Source organism: Epinephelus moara, chromosome 10, assembly GCF_006386435.1.
Source record: "Epinephelus moara isolate mb chromosome 10, YSFRI_EMoa_1.0, whole genome shotgun sequence".
Taxonomy (NCBI): Eukaryota; Metazoa; Chordata; class Actinopteri; order Perciformes; family Serranidae; genus Epinephelus; species Epinephelus moara.
Genome location: NC_065515.1, coordinates 30,551,138 through 30,568,409, shown reverse-complemented (window position 1 = coordinate 30,568,409; position 17,272 = coordinate 30,551,138). Strand labels below are relative to the sequence as shown.

Genomic DNA, 17,272 nt, shown 5'->3' with positions numbered 1-17,272 from the left:
CTGACCTGTGCCGAGGCCACACGGAGAACCTCTCCTCCCCGGAGGAGGCGCAGACTGTCTGTCTGTGGGAGCGGGCGCCCATCCTTCAACCAGGTCAAAGAGGGTGCAGGGATACCTAAGGCTTCACACTGAAGCTCCAGGACATTATTAACCACAACAGATACTTCTGCTGGCGCATCAGAGCCCTTGATGTGCGGAGGGTCTGAATAACAAAACATAAACCAAACAAAATGTCTTTTCTCTCCGGTAAATCAGAAGCAGAAGGTGGAGACAAGAGCTATAATCTGCTTTTACTCACCCAGCACCTTTAGGTTGAAGTGGCGGCTAGCTTGACCAGCGGTATTGTTTGCCACGCAGGTGTAGCGTCCTGTATCATTGACCTGGGCTTGGATGATTTGCACAGAGGTATTCAGGTTGAGGAATTTAATGTGGGCGTCAGGAACTAGAGTCCTCCCTTCTTTGAGCCAGGACACAGTGGGGGTCGGGGTGCCATCAGCAATACACAGCAGAGAAGCTAAGTTTCCTCTGACTACTGTCACATCATCTGTGCTGCCAGCTCCATCCAGACCGGGAGGGACTGAGGGGAGCAATAGAAGATACGGGTGGTTATTACATATTGCTAAACAAGGCTCTTAGAGTGGTGTTTGATGATGTAGTCCTATGGTCTTAGAAGTAATGTTTTCACACTCACCATGCACCTGTAGGTTATAATGCATGTTGTCCACTCCTGCTCTATTTGATGCAACGCAGGTATAGGTGCCACTGTCTGACACCTGGGTGCGTGTAATCCTGACAGATGCAAAAGGTACAGCATATAAGTATCCTGTTATATTTTAAGACTCACTAAATACCAGCCGATAGTATTTATGAGAAATTTATCTTTGTTGGAGACAATGACATACTTGCTAATGCAACCCATTACAATAAAATTGTTTTAGTGGGGGTGCATTTTTTTAATACTGATTTAATTGTAGGAAAACCTCTGGAATAAAGCAGGTTTTAAAAAGAAAATTCATTTATGAAAAACATACACTGTACACTTGTGTTTTGCACAAGTAAATTAACAAGTACTAAAGATTTCCTTGCAAATTTTACAGATAATAAAGTACAGCAATATCTCAGTTTTACCCTGATTAAACATACTGCTTTGCAATAATTTCATCTGAAGTGTGGGAAAATACTGAGTAGAGTTTTCCCATACATAGATGCACAAGAATGCAGCACCATGTGTTACAAACTCTCCTTGAGCCCTGTCCACTGACCTACCGGAGCACCTGTCCAGCAGAGAGAAGCCGTATGTGGGAGGACACTGGCAGAGGCAGGCCATTTCTCAGCCAGTTGAGCTGCGGTGGAGGAGAGCCTGCAGCGACACACTCAATGTTGACAGAACTGTCGAGAACAGTCGTCAGCTGCTCAACAGTCTCACTGTTGCCGTCTATCACAGGAGGCACTGAAAATGTAAATGTCAAGCACAGTCAGTGACATGAAAGGAACTTCTCATGCGATCATCAAGGACAAGTGTTTGTACTGTCATGTTTTTAAGACTGTCATGGACGATACATGTAGTGAAATGAATTCAACCCACCATACACATTCAGATTGAATATCCTGTCTTCTTCTCCTGCAGCATTGGTGGCCACACAGGTGTATTTTCCACTATCAGTAGTGTGAGCTCCAGTCACAGTGAGTGTGCTGCCATCTGGACTGATCCTGTACAGGCAGCATCATATCATTATAGGTAATCACTGGATTAGTGCACTGTAAAATCCTTAATTTTCTTCTATTTTTTTTTTGTCGTCAGCATTACCTGAGCCCTTCATCCCTCACATTGTTGATGACTTCTCCATCCTTCAACCACTGGATGGTTGGAGTCGGGGTTCCCTGGGCTCGACAGAACAGCTGGATGCTTTCATTTAGCAGAACTCCCATTTCACTGGGCAGCTCTGATCCAGAGATACTGGGAGGAACTAAGAGAGAATAAAAGGTCTTAGCACAACTGTATGAATGCTATGTTAAACACATGTATTTGTATGATGACATATAATATGAGCTTGACAGGCTTGACAGCATCGGTTGTAGCATAAAGCCTTAAAAGAAGGTGTTGTAATATTCTATAGGGCTTTTAGAAAAGGGTTAGAACTGTTTTACAGTGACTGGGGCTATGCATGTGCACATACCTTGTATGGTGAGGTGGTAGCTTTTGCGTGCCTTCCCCTCAACGTTGGAGGCCACACAGGTGTAAGTGCCGCTGTCAGAAAGCTGTGACCGTGCAATCTGCAGCTTGCTTCCTCCTGAGAAGATGTGCATCTCCAGAGACTCTGAGTTCTCTAAAAAAACGTTGATATGTTTGGTATTAATGGCATGTCAGTGACGTTAGTTTGCCTCATACATCCTTACTTATGTTTTTTTCCTGAGTAAACTTGTTGAGAAACGACAGGTAAATTTATTTAAATGTAAGATACAGATGACGAGAGAATATCCCTTCCCAGGGGGACATTAAGAGACAAACAGTTATTTTGTGTTTTGTGTGATTAACAGTACAGCTCAAACTTAAATGCAGCCATACCTATGGGTCGACCATTTTTCAACCAAGCGAGGCTTGGTGGAGGTATTCCAGTAGCGTCACATGCAAAGGTGACTGGGTTGCTGATGGTTTCCACAACACTCTCCTCTGCTGGGCCATCGATACTGGGAGGTACTGAAGAGAGAGGGAAGCAGAGGTTTTTCTTTAATATTATATTGTGGCGTTTCAGATGTTTGAATAAATTAATGTCTATAATTTAATACCATAGATATTCAGGTGGAAGTTCTTGTCCACTTGTCCAGCAACATTGGTGGCCTTGCAAACATATTGTCCAGTGTCAGACACCTGAAGAACAGAAAAGACATATCAGTAAGATGTTAAAAAAAAAAAAACATTGAAAGCTTGAGTATTAGTTCCAATAAAAAAGTAAAATGTGAAAGCAGCTTGGTGAACGTTCCTATGGAAGCCAAGCATTCATGTTAAATGATGTTTTGACCCATGATATTCTTTGGCCCTGATCTAATGGTACCTTTAAGCTGCCTTTAATTCCTACTTTTACCCAAGCAAAGAGCAGATACTTGGCCCTTATACTGTATCACCACTGTACTAGAGGGCAACCTGGGAGTTGAATTTCACTCCTGTCCTAGCCCACTATCACAAATAAGTTCCTGTCTCATCCCAGTCCCTAAGGAATGACTCCCTTCCCATCCTGGTCCCACATTTATTTATATTAGATTTGTACGACTATTTATAAAAATGGACTTATCGTTGTTATGATTCCCATCCCGCCTGCTCCTGTTTACTTTTTTTTTTTTCCTATCCAAGTCATGCGATGAATCGTGAAATTCTGACCCTGTGGGAATCCCACAAGAATCCCTAAAAAATGTCAGCCTCTACTCTGCACTGTGTATGTGCTAGGGTCAAACTACAGTGGCAGATCCCTGACTGGTTTGATGGGCGACTTCATGAGAAAGCTTTTTCTCTGCAGTAACAGATTTTTTAGGGGAAAAATGCTAGAGACATGATGTATTTACTTAAATTACTTGAGAAGTGGCAGCTTCTATAGCTGACACGACAAAGGCAAGGGTGGCTGCTACAAAAATTCAAAACTGTCATCGAAACAAAAAGCAAAGAAAAAAAAAAGACATCACAGTAACAGCCACACTGTTTGACCTTGACATGCAATCGCTGAAAGGTGTTGCTGAAACAATAAAAATAATAGAGAACAAACAACATGATAACCATCCGTCTCTTACCTCTGAGCCTTTGATCTCAAGCATCTGTCCCTCGGCCAGGATGCGCAGGTTGGCTGATTCTGTCACCACCCTGCCGTTCTTGTACCAGGTGATGGTGGGAGGAGGAACAGCGTTGGACTCACACTCCAGAGTTACTGATTTACCAACAAGGACATTCACCACAACAGGAGAGTCCCCACTACTGTCGCGGATGCTCGGAGGAACTGAGAGGCCGAGGAGAGAGGAAAACATGTACCGTCAGTTTATGATGTAGAGTCAGGAGCTCAGCGTACAGTGCACACGGTGTGGATGTGGACTGACCGAAAACAGTGAGGTAGATGTGTTTGTAAGCCTGTCCTGCTGCGTTCATGGCCACACAGCTGTACTTTCCTCCATCAGATACTTTTGCTTTCAGAATCTGTAGTGTACGACCACCTGAAGTCACAAATGGACACACAGACACATTTACATTATGCAGTTTCTTGTTGGTCTTGATCATTTTTATGGCATGCTCATATACAGATATTCTATTTTTTTTTATGCAAAATGGCTTCAACTACCATTCTATTAAATGTGAAGCAAGCTGGCTGTACCTGGCATGATGAGTGCATTGGTGTTGCCCTGAATGGGGCCCCTGTCATTCAGCCAGCTTAAGGTGGGAGGAGGAAAACCAGTAGCTTCACAAGAGAGAGATACAAAGTTGTTCACCACCACGGTCACAGTCTCAGGACTCTGGCCTATAATGGTGGGAGGCACTGAAAGGAAAAAAAAAAAAAAAGTATTCAGTACAGAAAATGGTCGCAAGTTGAGTAGATGTAAATGTATTTTCAGTTTATCTTTTCACAAATTGGTAAAAATGTTTACCATTTAGTTTCAAATGTAAATTAACTTTTCACATGTGACTCACCATGAACATTAAGGTTAAAGGATTTCTCTGCACTTCCAGCCACATTGTCAGCCACACACGCATAGCGCCCTGTGTCCGATACCTGAGCAGTCAACACCTGATGGTTGGGTAAGATGGAGAAAAATAAAATCTAGTATGAACACAGATCTATAGCACATACACAGAATATACAATATCAAAATGATGGGGCATTTCTTGTTAATGTGACTGATTCTCAAATGTAAACAGTATAAGCTCTATTGAAGTAATTTTTATTGCATTACATCATTGCATTACATTGTACTGGGGTTCCAAGATTTCTGATCACTCAGTGTAAGGGGTGTTTACGAATGAAGTAACTGATACATGAATGAATGTATGAGTGAGTCACTTAATAAATTTGACGATTAAAGACTTTATGTGGATTATACAGGCAATTGGTATATTAGAGTAACTCTAATGAATCTGAATGATAAAATGGGCTATGGTCTGAAAGATGTCGAGAGGAGCTATCTGTGAGTTCTGGTTGTTACCTGAAGTGTTCGCCCATTGGACAGGATTCTATGTGGCCCATCAGAGCTGACTGGCTGGCCATCCTTAAACCAGGTGATCTTGGGGGTGGGGTTTCCATCCACATGACACTCCAGTTGGGTAGTTTTGTTGACTAAGACTGTGACCTCATCAGGCAAATCGCTGTCTGTTCCTCGTATGACTGGAGGCACTGATGCAGGACAGAAATACACAATGAGAAACTGTTCTATGTAAAAAAGACTTTCACTCCAGCTCTGTTAAACTGACTTGAAGCACAAAGAAGTGTTTTTACTCACGTAATACTCTGACATCATACTGAATGGAGTCTTCTCCCGCTTCGTTTACAGCCACACATGTGTACCTGCCTGAGTCTTCAGCCCTGGATCTGGGAATCTGTAACACCCGCCCACCTGAGAATAAAACCGTCAAAGGTTAGTATTAATTAATTCTCTGCCTTGCTTCCTCGCTTTCTCCCCGTTTTATTTGTCTGTATCACCTGGCAAGATCAGAACTTTGTCACTGGAGGTCAGCAGTTGTCCATCTTTGTACCATGTGAGTGTTGGAGGGGGGACAGCATTGGTCTCACAGTACAGAGAGATGGGATTGTTGAGTATCACATCTCGGACATCCCCTCCAAAGCCTTGGGAGGACGTGGTATCACCAACTCCACCAGGCCTGTTGAAATTAGGTGGAACTGAAAAGGGAAAAGAAGGAGAAATGTTTAAGCTCCTGAGTGTTTTTGAAAACTTTATTTTAAAGTGTGGTTGGAAACACAATCAAGTCCATGGCTCGTCCATTTATCTCAAAGGATGTTGACTTTAAAATTAATGCTATTACTTTAAAAGCACAAATCATTTTTGCAGTTATCATGTTCAATTTTAGTAATACAACAAACACACACATACAACAACAGCACGAGAATACTCTCTGAGTCCATGAAATGCACAAATAATCTCAGTTAACACATCGTCATCAGTCAACCCAGTTCACCTTGTATATTTACATCAAAGTCCTTCTCATCCTCTCCAGCTATATTAGTGGCTACACAGGTGTAGCGGCCAGTGTCTGACACCTGAGCGTGCTGGATCTGGACAATGCGACCGTTGGCTGTTATGGACACATGTTCATCTGCTCGTAAGATCTGTAGAAGAAAAAAGTAGTTGTAGCTTTACAGGTTATTTTTCTCCCATAATCTTCCATTAAAAGCAAATCAAATCCCTACCTGTCCGTCCTTGTACCATTCCAATGCTGGGGTAGGAAAGGCCTGAGCTGCACACTCCAGGGTCAGTGTGCTGTTGACCTTGATCTTGACCTCTTTGGGGGCCAGTCCTTCTCCTGGGATATCATTCTTATTGATCTGAGGGGGAACTGGAGTCAAAAACATGTTTTAGATTACACTGACACACTTATAGTGGTATGTTTATGGGATCATCCTTGATCCATCATCGAGAATTTATAGATTGATTATCCCAAGTTTAACTATTGTCAAAAATTAGATCCCTTGCTGATTGTCAGAAGTGATTTTAGTTAGCTGTGCTAGAACTGAGATTTACCATTATAAACACTTTATACTAAACTGTCCTTTTCTTTTCTGGTAAAGAAAGATAGAGCATGTTTTCAAAGATGTAGAAATCTCACCATAAACCTTGACCTCGTAGTGCTTCAGTGTCTCTCCAGCCTCATTAGTGGCCACACAAGTGTATCTCCCAGCATCCTCTTCTTTAGCATTAAGAATCTGCAGGGTGCGCCCACCTGTGAAAGCATGGGAAAACATGAAAAAAAAAAAATTATGTCCTGTATTTAATGTAGTTTGACTCTCCTGGTATGTGCATGTGATTTCAAACCTGGAAGGACTCGGACATTGCGGCTGGACTCAAATGGAGTGCCATCCTTGAGCCAGGTGATGAGAGCAGGAGGGTAGGACTGGACTTCACACACCAGAGAAGTGGGGCTGCTCAGAGTTACTGTCACCTCCTCTGAAGAACCGTCAGGACCTGACCCAGCAATGGTGGGAGTAACTGGCAAAAAAAGGAGGGAACACAAAGCTTTCAAATCTGGAACATGACTTAAATTCATCTCACCTATTTTGATTCATTGTAGAAAGGATTCAAAAGAGTTGTGTTTGTACCCAGGACATTGAGGTTGAAGTACCGGCTACGATCCCCTGCACTGTTAGATGCCAGGCAGCTGTACCTGCCGGTGTCTGCAACTTGGGCCCCAGAGATTTGGAGGAAACGGCCATGAGACAACACTTGGTGGCGTCTGTCAGGCACCAACAGCTGTCCATCCTTCAGCCATTTAATCTCTGGTACAGGGTTACCTGGGAAATTATCAGGTGTGGTTAACAAAGTGGCAATATATAGATTACTGTATCTTTATTGCTTTTCACATTAAGGATTAATCAAGAGAATTTTCATCAGCAGAGATTGTGATTTTAACATCAATGCAGAGATGTATTCATTTTGCAATTACCTGACGCCTCACAGGTGAGAGTGATGTTGTGTTTCTCCTTGACTTTAGTATCCACGACAGTTCCCTCGTCCACAATGCTTGGTGGAACTGTCGAATTAGACTGAAAATCAATTACACGGTTCTCACTGTCTCCCCATTAATCACAGTAAGATACATGTTCATCACATCACTTCGGATTGATGTTATAAGAAATCGAATGACCTATAAATGTTAACAAATTTTTACTGTTGACATGGACTTTTAAATAGTATTTTAATCTGTACACTGGAGTTGACATTTGTAATTCAATATGATGCCGTCAAGCAAAAAATTAAAACAGGTTTTTAAATATCTTTACCGAGAATGTCGAGGTCAAAGTTCTTCCTTTCCTCCCCAGCGCTGTTAGACACAATACAGGTGTACCTCCCAGCATCCTCCACTGCAGCATGCATTAGACGCAGGCTCCGGCCCCCTGGGGATTTAAACGGCCAATTACTGTCATTTATCTATTGTCATCATGGAATGTTTTCAAAGGCTGTGTCAGCAAAAACCTGCCCATTTTTTCCACATAAGGAAAATGTCCCATGGACGTGTAAACAACATTAAAAGCCTGATGAAAGTATATTAATCCTCTTTGAAAACTGGGATCAATTACCAGAAGGAATTTAGACTCTGAGGCTCACAGCTGTTAAAACATTAAAAACCCATTTAGTGAGATTAAAGACTAAGTGCATCTGTCTTTAAAAACAATTGTGTCTTAACAAGGTTCATCAGAATCTCCAGAGAAAACAAGTGATATTGACACAAGGTGAATTCTACTTTACCATATCTTACACATAACTGATACCCCTCAGCATTTTAACACTGGCAATTATTTGGTTCCCAAAGAATTTGCATTATTCTGAGCTGATGTACAAGATGTTCTTTTAGTTCTGCACAAGTGATTTAGATAGTATGCCTAAGTTCAGGGGCCATGATTTAATTTGGAAGCACCCAATACATCTTGTTAAATATCTGAAAATACAATTCAAAGTAATTGCTCCTGTTTGTCTTCTTTCCCAGATCTCTGTCTGTTGAGTTTGGCCCCCGTTGCAATGATCCTATTACATCTTATTACTGGTGATGTATTACAACTGCTTGGCCTTTGAAACCCACCTAAAAAGCAAAATATCTCAAGTTACTTCTCTAAAAATTTATGATCATTCACATTCCTGGTGGCTCGCTTTCCTTGAGTCTATTACTTCATGAAATGGACACTAACTTGAGAACAAATTTTTATAAAGGTTTTCGAGGCATCTGACATGATATACAACACAGGAGGAACCAATCTTAAGAAACAATTTAATTTTGCAATTCTGCATTTTATGAGCTCTGTAACTTGCATTTATCAAGCTCACAGAGTCAAACAGGAGCTCACCTGAGAGGATGCGCACAGAGCTGGTAGCTTTGATTGGCCGACCATCCTTCAGCCAGGTGATGGCAGGAAGAGGGATGCCTGAAGCCTCGCAGCTCAGAGCAACTGGGTTCTTCACTACAACACTCACATTTTCTGGTAACTGCACCTGACCAATTATACTGGGTGGGACTGTGAATGAGGGAAAAGCATATAAAGAAAACTTAGGACCTTGAGATGGACTGTAATTCACCAAACTGAAGAACAAAAAAGATTAAGGCAACAAAACCCTTTTCATACCATGTACACTGATGTCATGCTTGCTGTCAGCCTGTCCCGCCACATTAACAGCGATACAGGTGTAGCGTCCTGTGTCTGACACCCTAGCATCTTTAATCTGCAACAGCCTCCCCTCGTTCAGGACCTTGGCACCATGCTGGCCTGTAATAGGCCGTCCATCTTTCAGCCATGTGATGGCTGGTCGTGGCACACCCTCCGCAGCACACTGTAGGGTCACATCGCCTCCTTTTGTCACAGCAACATCATCAGTGTCGCCCTCGCTGCGTCTGATGGAAGGGCGGACTGTAGTGAGAGAAGCAAGTGAGTGGGTGCACATGTTTCCTCAAGAGATGTTTAAAGCTCAGCCAACATATGTTAAAGGTATACTTTGCTGGAATTTTTCCTAAAAAGACCCTGCCCTCTGCCTGTTTTTTCTTATTTTGCTGTGTGTGGGATGTTTCTGGGCACAGCAGTAGGTGACGTCAGGACTTTATAAAAAAAAGTAGCGGCCAGGTGTCAGACTGAAAGCAGCACGCATTTAAGAGGAAGCTATAAAAATTAAGGACACAGTGCTTAAAAATCTACAAACTTACTTTCACTTTTGCTGGCAATATTGTTTACAAACAGCAACACACATTCCCTGCATAGTATACTTTTGAGAATATAGTAGATGGTCAGCGGTACTTTATTTATCCTATACGCCGTGGTTTGTAAGTATTTGCTGCATATATACCCTCTATTAAACTGCCATTCACAGTTCAACTGCATCCAGTTATCTGCATGATGTTTTAGTCATGTTAAACCTGTTATAAATCAGCATCCCTTTAGTGCCTTGCACTCAGTCTAAGCCCTGGTCAAAAAACTAGAAATAAAGGATACGTTTTGTCTGTTGTTTTCCACTGTTCCTTTCTCTCTTACCATCGTCAGCACAATGTTGTTGCCTACCAACATGTTAAATGCATCATTTCCCCTTCCTGATTAAAAGGATGTTTTTAGCGTTCATACCGCTCTGTAACTGATTAGGTTTCTCTGACAGTGGAATCCCCCTTCTGTTTGTTTTCCTTCCCAGTGATAAAAGGCAACAAAACTGAGATTACTTTGATCACCAGATGTCACAGATCTGGTGGTACACACGTACCATAAACCTGCAGGTTGTACTCCTTGGAAGTGGTGCCGGCTGCGCTGGAGGCTGTGCAGGTGTAGGAGGCCGTATCTGTCCTTTCAGCCCTGGAGATCTGCAGCTGGCGACCTCCTGACAAAACCCTGAGCCGTTGGTCTGACTTGAGCTCAGAGCCTGGGACACAAACAAACCACATGTTAGTGTTGAGTTCACACATGATAGCCACACAGTATTCAGTGCATCACACAATGTCCACATAGCATATTTCTCTTGCTTTTATTGTTCTTGGTGTTCTTTGCTTACCGTCCTTTCTCCAGGTGAGGCTGGGGGGCGGTATGCCACTGGATTCACACACCAGAGTGATGAGACTTCCTTCAATCACAGTCAGAGGAGACACCTCCTCTGAGCCGCGGATACTGGGAGAAACTGTAATGATGACAGGACACCAAAGGGAGGCGCTCACATCTCATTCAAAAACACTGCTGTGACATCTCTGTTTGTGAACATATGAGAGGAAGATAAAATGTAAACAAAACTACCTAGACAACCTTAACAACAAAGTTTATATCATTTTTTACATAACCACTTATCAAAAGAAAAATTCCAACCATGGAACCTAAACAGAACAGTGGATGCAAAGCTAAAACTGAAATGATGCCCAACCATACACTAGTATCTAGTGCTTGTCAAAATCAACTTCAGAATCAGCTTCTCATCAAACACAAAAGATAGAGACTCACCCCAGACATTGAGGTTATAGTTCTTTTCTGTTTTGCCAGCAACATTGGTGGCTTCACAGGAATACCTGCCCGAATCCTGCACCTGGGCGCTATCAACCTGACAATTAGATTCAGAGACAAACCATGAGACATGGTAACAATAAACAAACACACTCTAATAAACAGGAATTAACAGTTGTTTTAAAGAGCTGAAAAGTCAAAGCACAAAGGTTTGGAGTAGGGGGAACCACAGATGTGTGTAACACCTTCACCAAAGTGAGGAATTTAAGTGACACCAAAACACTGTCACCTCTTAGGAAGATTAAGAAAAATAATTTTATAATCTATAACTCTGGTTTTACCTTGAGCACACTCCCATCTACTGAGACAGTCAGACCAGGCTTCCTGAAGAGCGGACGGCCATCTTTGCGCCAGGTGAGGGTCGGTGGAGGGATTGCATCGCTCTGGCAGTGCAGCTCCACTGGACGGCCGAGCATCACCGTAGCATTCACCTCCTCACCCTTGATATTAGGTGGCACTGTGGCAGACATCATTACATTACATTAAATGACCTTTAGAGTTAGCCTGCTGGGCCGTTCTAAGTGCTGCAAACTCTTCATATTACCTCACGAGCAAACACAATAATTGCTTCCTGAGATGCACAGGCTCTGTTCAGTTGGGCATCTGGTGCTCTTTAAGTACTAATTCTATCTTGGGCTATGACAGCATCATTAAACCAGCTCAACATTTGTTTGTGGTATTAACAATCAGAGTAGCTTCATTTCCCAAGAAGTTCATGAAACCTAATCTCCATGGAAATTGCTAACATGCACCGAGATGCATAATGACTCACGAGCAAAGAAAATCCCTCAAGAATGTTTTTTGTTTCACTGTATCATCACAGAGACCCGTTTACTTGATTTCCTACATTTCTGGGACCAAAACACACACTTCTGTCGCCACCCTATGAATGACAATGAATATGTTCACATTACAAGCAAATGTGGCCAAAATCTGTTTTTTTCACTCTTATATGACCCAGATCTGTCAGCCAGCCAATAAAGCCCGACTGCAAAACGCTTTCTGAAGGGGACAGCTTGACTACATGCTGTGACAGCGTTATTGTGAGGTGCTGACAGAGAATGTAGCCCTAGACATCCTAAGGTTTAGGAGAAACTGTTCCTCGTTTACACCATTCACATCGCAGCTCCATCATTTCTGACTCCTCCCGCATCAACACATCACTCGGCAGAACTACCAGCAATGCTAATAGAGCTATGGCTGTGGCGTTTGCTTTCCTTCATTTTCTCGCCCTCTTGCCATTGTTCCAAACGAACCCTTCAGAACAGTGGGTAGTCGCCTCCTCAACATATGACGAATTTTCATTCGACCTCTGCAGCAAATCATTCGAGAGATGAATGTTTGCACCAATATGTCATTCATATTTTTCTCCCAATGCCCGTGTGATGTGATGTTTGTTGTTTTTGCTCCAACAAGCATGTGTGTAACATTAGTGGTCACATGTGAGGCATTTCAGGGCAGAAAATTGTTTAGGCTGATGTCAGATATGGGTCACTTCAAACATGAATGTTAACAGTCTAGGCAGAAAGATTGGATCTGAGGAAAAAATTGGAAGCCCTGTAATGTGAACATAGCCAGTGTCTCTACTCCAACAGCAGACTGGACTCCATCTATATAAAATCTACTTCAAGTGGCGATTTTGTTCATCAAAGCTTGTGTTTATCAGTTTTTCAAGAGACAGGACAGTCACACTTTGTTTGGGTGAATCTGGCCTGGTCTAGAAAATGACTGCTGGCCAATTTCCCCTGCGTTATGGTCACTGGGGTAAGGACAGAAACAGCCCCTCAGCTCAGCATTTGGCCAGACACAGGAAGCTGCAGAAGAATGGTAGCAATTACCACAACAAATCTGCCTTTATTTCTCTAGACAAGCTCTTTTTGATCTTTCTGAGGGGAACGCACGTCATGTGGATGTTTGTATTCAGCGTACACATGTTCAAACGGACATACAGAGACAGGCACAAACTTTACAAATCCTTCAATGTAAACTGCTTGTCTCCTCTTACCTCAGTGACACTAGCTTTGATCAGACTTGCATAACAACTGACCAACCATCAAGCTCAACTCTGTGCAGGAAACTGACAAGGTTTACTGAAATGCTAAACCTTATCAAGTCTTACTTCCTCTACATGCACATGTTTTGCTCGAGGCCTTTTTCAAATATTTTTTAGTATTTTAATCCATGTTTCGTGCTGGATCTGGTGCTCTGTTGACAGACATACAACAGCTGGCCATAGCCATTACTCAAGAGGAGGAAGAAGGAAAATACATTAAATTTATGAACAGGAAGACTGTCTCCTGCAGAGAAGAACTGAACATAACTACTTTTCTTTCAACAGCGCCTGCCAATAACTGGCCTAATGAGGCTAATGTTTCAAAACTAACTTAACGCTAAAATTCATGCTTATTTCAAAGCATCCCAATAATAAAAAAAAAACACTTCTCATCCAAGGCATGACTTAATTTATAGAGTAGTGCAGCATTTTTTAAGTCTGGGTCATGATAATAATAACAGTTACATCATTGTTGGCTGATTAAAGGCTCAGTCTACAATCAAAAAGTGAGCAAAAGTGAAACCCACCACCAAAAAGCAAAACCCTCTAAAGCTGCAACTTGTTTTCATTCTAGATATATCTGCTGATTATTTCTCCAATTAATATATTTCCTGTTTTGTCTGTAAAATGTCAGAGGATAGTGAAAATCCCTGAGCTGAAGATGACACATTATAATGGTATACATTGCATCATGTTGGACTAACAGCCCAAACACACAAAGATATTCACTCTACTATCATACCAGGCAAAGAAAGGCGGAAAAATGTCACATTCAAAAACCTTGAGCGAGAGATTTTTGTTATTTATTTATTTATTTTTAATTACTAAAACAATAAATCGATCGTCAAAATAGTTACCAATGTATCACCAATTTGATTTACTGCTCGTGCTAAAACCTGCTATTACACATTTTAGATGCTTATCTCAAAATCCAAAACAAAATACTGATGATTGTGCCTTTTTGCAACCAAATGTCTGCAAATACAACATAACTAAAAATAAGACTATATTTACAATTTCTCCTCCTATAAGTTAAGTACATGGCTGTATTTATATGTTGTATATGCACACACTTGTTGCATGTACAGTATGTTAATAATACATGTACATAACAGCTACTGACAAATGTTGATTTACTCACCATAAACTCTCAGGTCGTACTCTCGTTGCTGTTCTCCGCCGGCGTTGACAGCCACACAGGTGTACCTGCCTGTATCACTAACCAGTGCACTGTTGAGAGACAGCACTCTGCCACCAGACAACACCTAAGAATCAGACAGAAACAGGTCAGAGACTCAATCACAGGGCAAAGCGCACACACAAATACATACGAGCAAAGGCATCAGAAAAACCCAATGACTCACTGACATGTTTCATAAAACTTAAGGCAAATATTATCTTTAACTTCATCTAATATCACAATCATACCACATTTCACCTATAACAAACCTATATAATGACAGTGATTCAAGATTGGAATAATTTGCATACATCCACTGTTTTATTTTTGGGCACATCAATGTTGCTTGGCAAAAAATATGTCAATACCTCAACATGAACTGATTATTTAATTTAACAGATTTATGGGCACCTGTATGCCATGTGATACGCTTGCCACAGGGCTGCCATCTTTGAGCCATGTAAGGCTGGGCAGAGGAACACCGGTGGCCTCACACTCCAGTCTGACAGCTTCATTCACCACAACTGTGACTGTACCACCTCGACTGGAGATGACTGGAGGCACTGCAACGAAGGAAATGGAAATAATTGCATAAGTGCATTATATATAATCAGATACAGATGAATTCTACAATAATGCTTAAAACAAGTTTTAAAGGAAATGGCCACTTTAGAATGAAAATACAGACAGTACTTACTGACCCTCATGCCGACAAGAAGTCCAGTGTAGTTTTTTAATCCACAAAACTCGTTCGGGGTATCGGAGGATAACAGCTAGCCGGAATAACAGCTACACTTGAAGTGCATGGTGCCCACATTTTGAAAATGTAATAAAACTCCGCTAATGCATTTCAAAAACGTCAGAGCGGCTCGTCCGTCGTAATCCAAGTGCCCTGAAGCCGCGGCATGCAAAATTGACTTGAAAAGACGTAATTTACTCCACTTTTATGGCATAATTTCTCACTGTGGTCAGTTAGCCTGCCCTGCAGGAGTGCTGTGTTTACATGGCAACTCACGCAAGACTCGAGAACTAGCACCACCACTAGCCATCAGCTAGTCTCGCACGAGTTGCTATGTAAACACAGCACTCCTCAGGGCACTTGGAGCCGTTCTGACGTTTTTGAAATGCATTAGCGGAGTTTTATTACATTTTCAAAATGTGGGTTCCATGCACTTCAAGTGTAGCTGTTATTCCGGCTAGCTGTTATTCTCCGATACCCCGAACAAGTTTTGTGGATTAAAAAGCTACACTGGACTTCTTGTCGGCATGAGGGTCAGTAAGTACTGTCTGTATTTTCATTCTAAAGTGGCCATTTCCTTTAACAAGTTGGATATAACAAGGTGTAACTGAAGTGTATCTTATTCCTGTGTCACTTAGTCATCTCCTGATTACAGAGAAACATTGTGACAATGTCTTCTTCTCTGATCTCATGGAGGATTTATATTATTTTATTATTTAATCTGTATTTAATTAGGTAGTCTCACTGAGATTAAGATCTCTCAAGAGATCCAAGAACAAGAACAATTCACAGGAGCATAATCAGTCATCCAGCAAATCTGTATTTGATGTATGCCATATAAAAAGTCACTCACCGTACACCTGCAGGCTGTGGGTTATCTCAGCAACTCCTGCCAGATTTACCGCCACACATCTGTATATCCCAGCATCAGACAGTTGAGCCCGTTCAATCTCCAGTACCTGGCCACGCTTCAGCATAGTCACCCCAGCTGCACTCGTCAGCGGTCGGCCATCTTTGTACCAAGTGATAGCTGAAGCACAAAGGGGAAAATGCATGAAAATGATATTTTAAGACATCAGGGAAAAAAATAAAAAAATTGAGCATAATGACATAAAATTAAAATGAAGTGAGGTTACAGTGCAAAAATGACACAAAATTTAATGAACAGCATCAATATTTTTAGCCTTTAATACCTCTGAGTTCAGAGTTGGATCAGATCTTAGACCTGGTGCACATTTGTTCCAGATATGTGGTGCACAGAAACTAAAAGCAGCTTTACAATGTTTTATTCTAAACCCCCAGAAAAGTAAGCTAATAATCTCCAGGTGATTTTAAAGGTCTGGAGAGGTTGTTACAAAGAAGGAGATCAGAAACATGTATTTTGACCTATTTCACAATTTAGTTTTTCAGTAACAGTAACAGAATTTACTATTTCATTACATGAGGTTGTAACATTTGTGAGCACACAGTATGATGTGTATTTTTTCATGTTTTTGTTTTAATGTTTGAATCATGTAGAGACTGACAGAGCAAAGTAGCTCACTGACCAGATCTATGTTTTTGCTTGGGACAATGGAGCTTAAAATCTAATAAGTATTTTCACATGCAACATTGTTTCACAGTTATCAGATTGTTGGAATGAAACACCTGCTGTAAAATGCAGAAACATCCCAAGAAAAGAGTGTTCAATTACACTGGAATGTGACTTATCATCTGCACTGAACTTGTACACTGGAGAAAAAGGCAGTGGGAAGAGAGAAACGCTGCCTGTAGGGAGTCATCTGAGATCAATTTTCCGCTCTTCCATTAATGGTTAAAGATAAGGAAAGCTGCAGCTACAGCCAATTTCAACTCAGCAGTCAAAGGAAACTACGCCCTGGAGCCTGTGAGTGAGCACAGCAGGACGGAGGAGGAACTTTGTGAGGCGTCTTACCAGGTAATGGGCTGCCTGTGGCCTTGCACTCAAGCTCAGTGGGAAAGCCTGACAGGATGGTCTGGTTGATAATCTCTCCAGAGTCGGGAATACTGGGAGGCTCTGAGGGACACACACAAGTATTACACATAAGAACTATAATTTATCA

At 41.7% G+C, this 17,272-nt stretch overlaps 1 protein-coding gene across 2 annotated transcripts in view; it reads right to left on the bottom strand.

Moving 5' to 3' along the window:
* hmcn1 (hemicentin 1) overlaps window positions 1-17,272 on the bottom strand; it is a 99,840-nt gene that overhangs the window by 16,900 nt on the left and 65,668 nt on the right. For both annotated transcript variants that reach the window (XM_050054963.1, XM_050054964.1), the window contains exons 37-69: window positions 17,125-17,226; window positions 16,045-16,221; window positions 14,864-15,015; window positions 14,414-14,537; window positions 11,501-11,676; window positions 11,160-11,256; window positions 10,723-10,845; window positions 10,438-10,593; window positions 9,321-9,602; window positions 9,045-9,212; window positions 7,986-8,099; window positions 7,649-7,735; window positions 7,305-7,496; window positions 7,021-7,194; window positions 6,815-6,928; window positions 6,399-6,544; window positions 6,167-6,317; window positions 5,673-5,870; window positions 5,473-5,586; window positions 5,179-5,366; window positions 4,667-4,763; window positions 4,353-4,514; window positions 4,081-4,194; window positions 3,781-3,983; window positions 2,788-2,869; window positions 2,567-2,698; window positions 2,178-2,327; window positions 1,808-1,967; window positions 1,586-1,710; window positions 1,267-1,450; window positions 692-789; window positions 299-577; window positions 6-202 (exon numbers count right to left, since the gene is read on the bottom strand). In XM_050054963.1, the coding sequence (XP_049910920.1) occupies window positions 6-202; window positions 299-577; window positions 692-789; window positions 1,267-1,450; window positions 1,586-1,710; window positions 1,808-1,967; window positions 2,178-2,327; window positions 2,567-2,698; window positions 2,788-2,869; window positions 3,781-3,983; window positions 4,081-4,194; window positions 4,353-4,514; window positions 4,667-4,763; window positions 5,179-5,366; window positions 5,473-5,586; window positions 5,673-5,870; window positions 6,167-6,317; window positions 6,399-6,544; window positions 6,815-6,928; window positions 7,021-7,194; window positions 7,305-7,496; window positions 7,649-7,735; window positions 7,986-8,099; window positions 9,045-9,212; window positions 9,321-9,602; window positions 10,438-10,593; window positions 10,723-10,845; window positions 11,160-11,256; window positions 11,501-11,676; window positions 14,414-14,537; window positions 14,864-15,015; window positions 16,045-16,221; window positions 17,125-17,226 (5,018 nt within the window). The remainder of the gene's footprint in view (window positions 1-5; window positions 203-298; window positions 578-691; window positions 790-1,266; window positions 1,451-1,585; window positions 1,711-1,807; window positions 1,968-2,177; window positions 2,328-2,566; window positions 2,699-2,787; window positions 2,870-3,780; window positions 3,984-4,080; window positions 4,195-4,352; window positions 4,515-4,666; window positions 4,764-5,178; window positions 5,367-5,472; window positions 5,587-5,672; window positions 5,871-6,166; window positions 6,318-6,398; window positions 6,545-6,814; window positions 6,929-7,020; window positions 7,195-7,304; window positions 7,497-7,648; window positions 7,736-7,985; window positions 8,100-9,044; window positions 9,213-9,320; window positions 9,603-10,437; window positions 10,594-10,722; window positions 10,846-11,159; window positions 11,257-11,500; window positions 11,677-14,413; window positions 14,538-14,863; window positions 15,016-16,044; window positions 16,222-17,124; window positions 17,227-17,272) is intronic.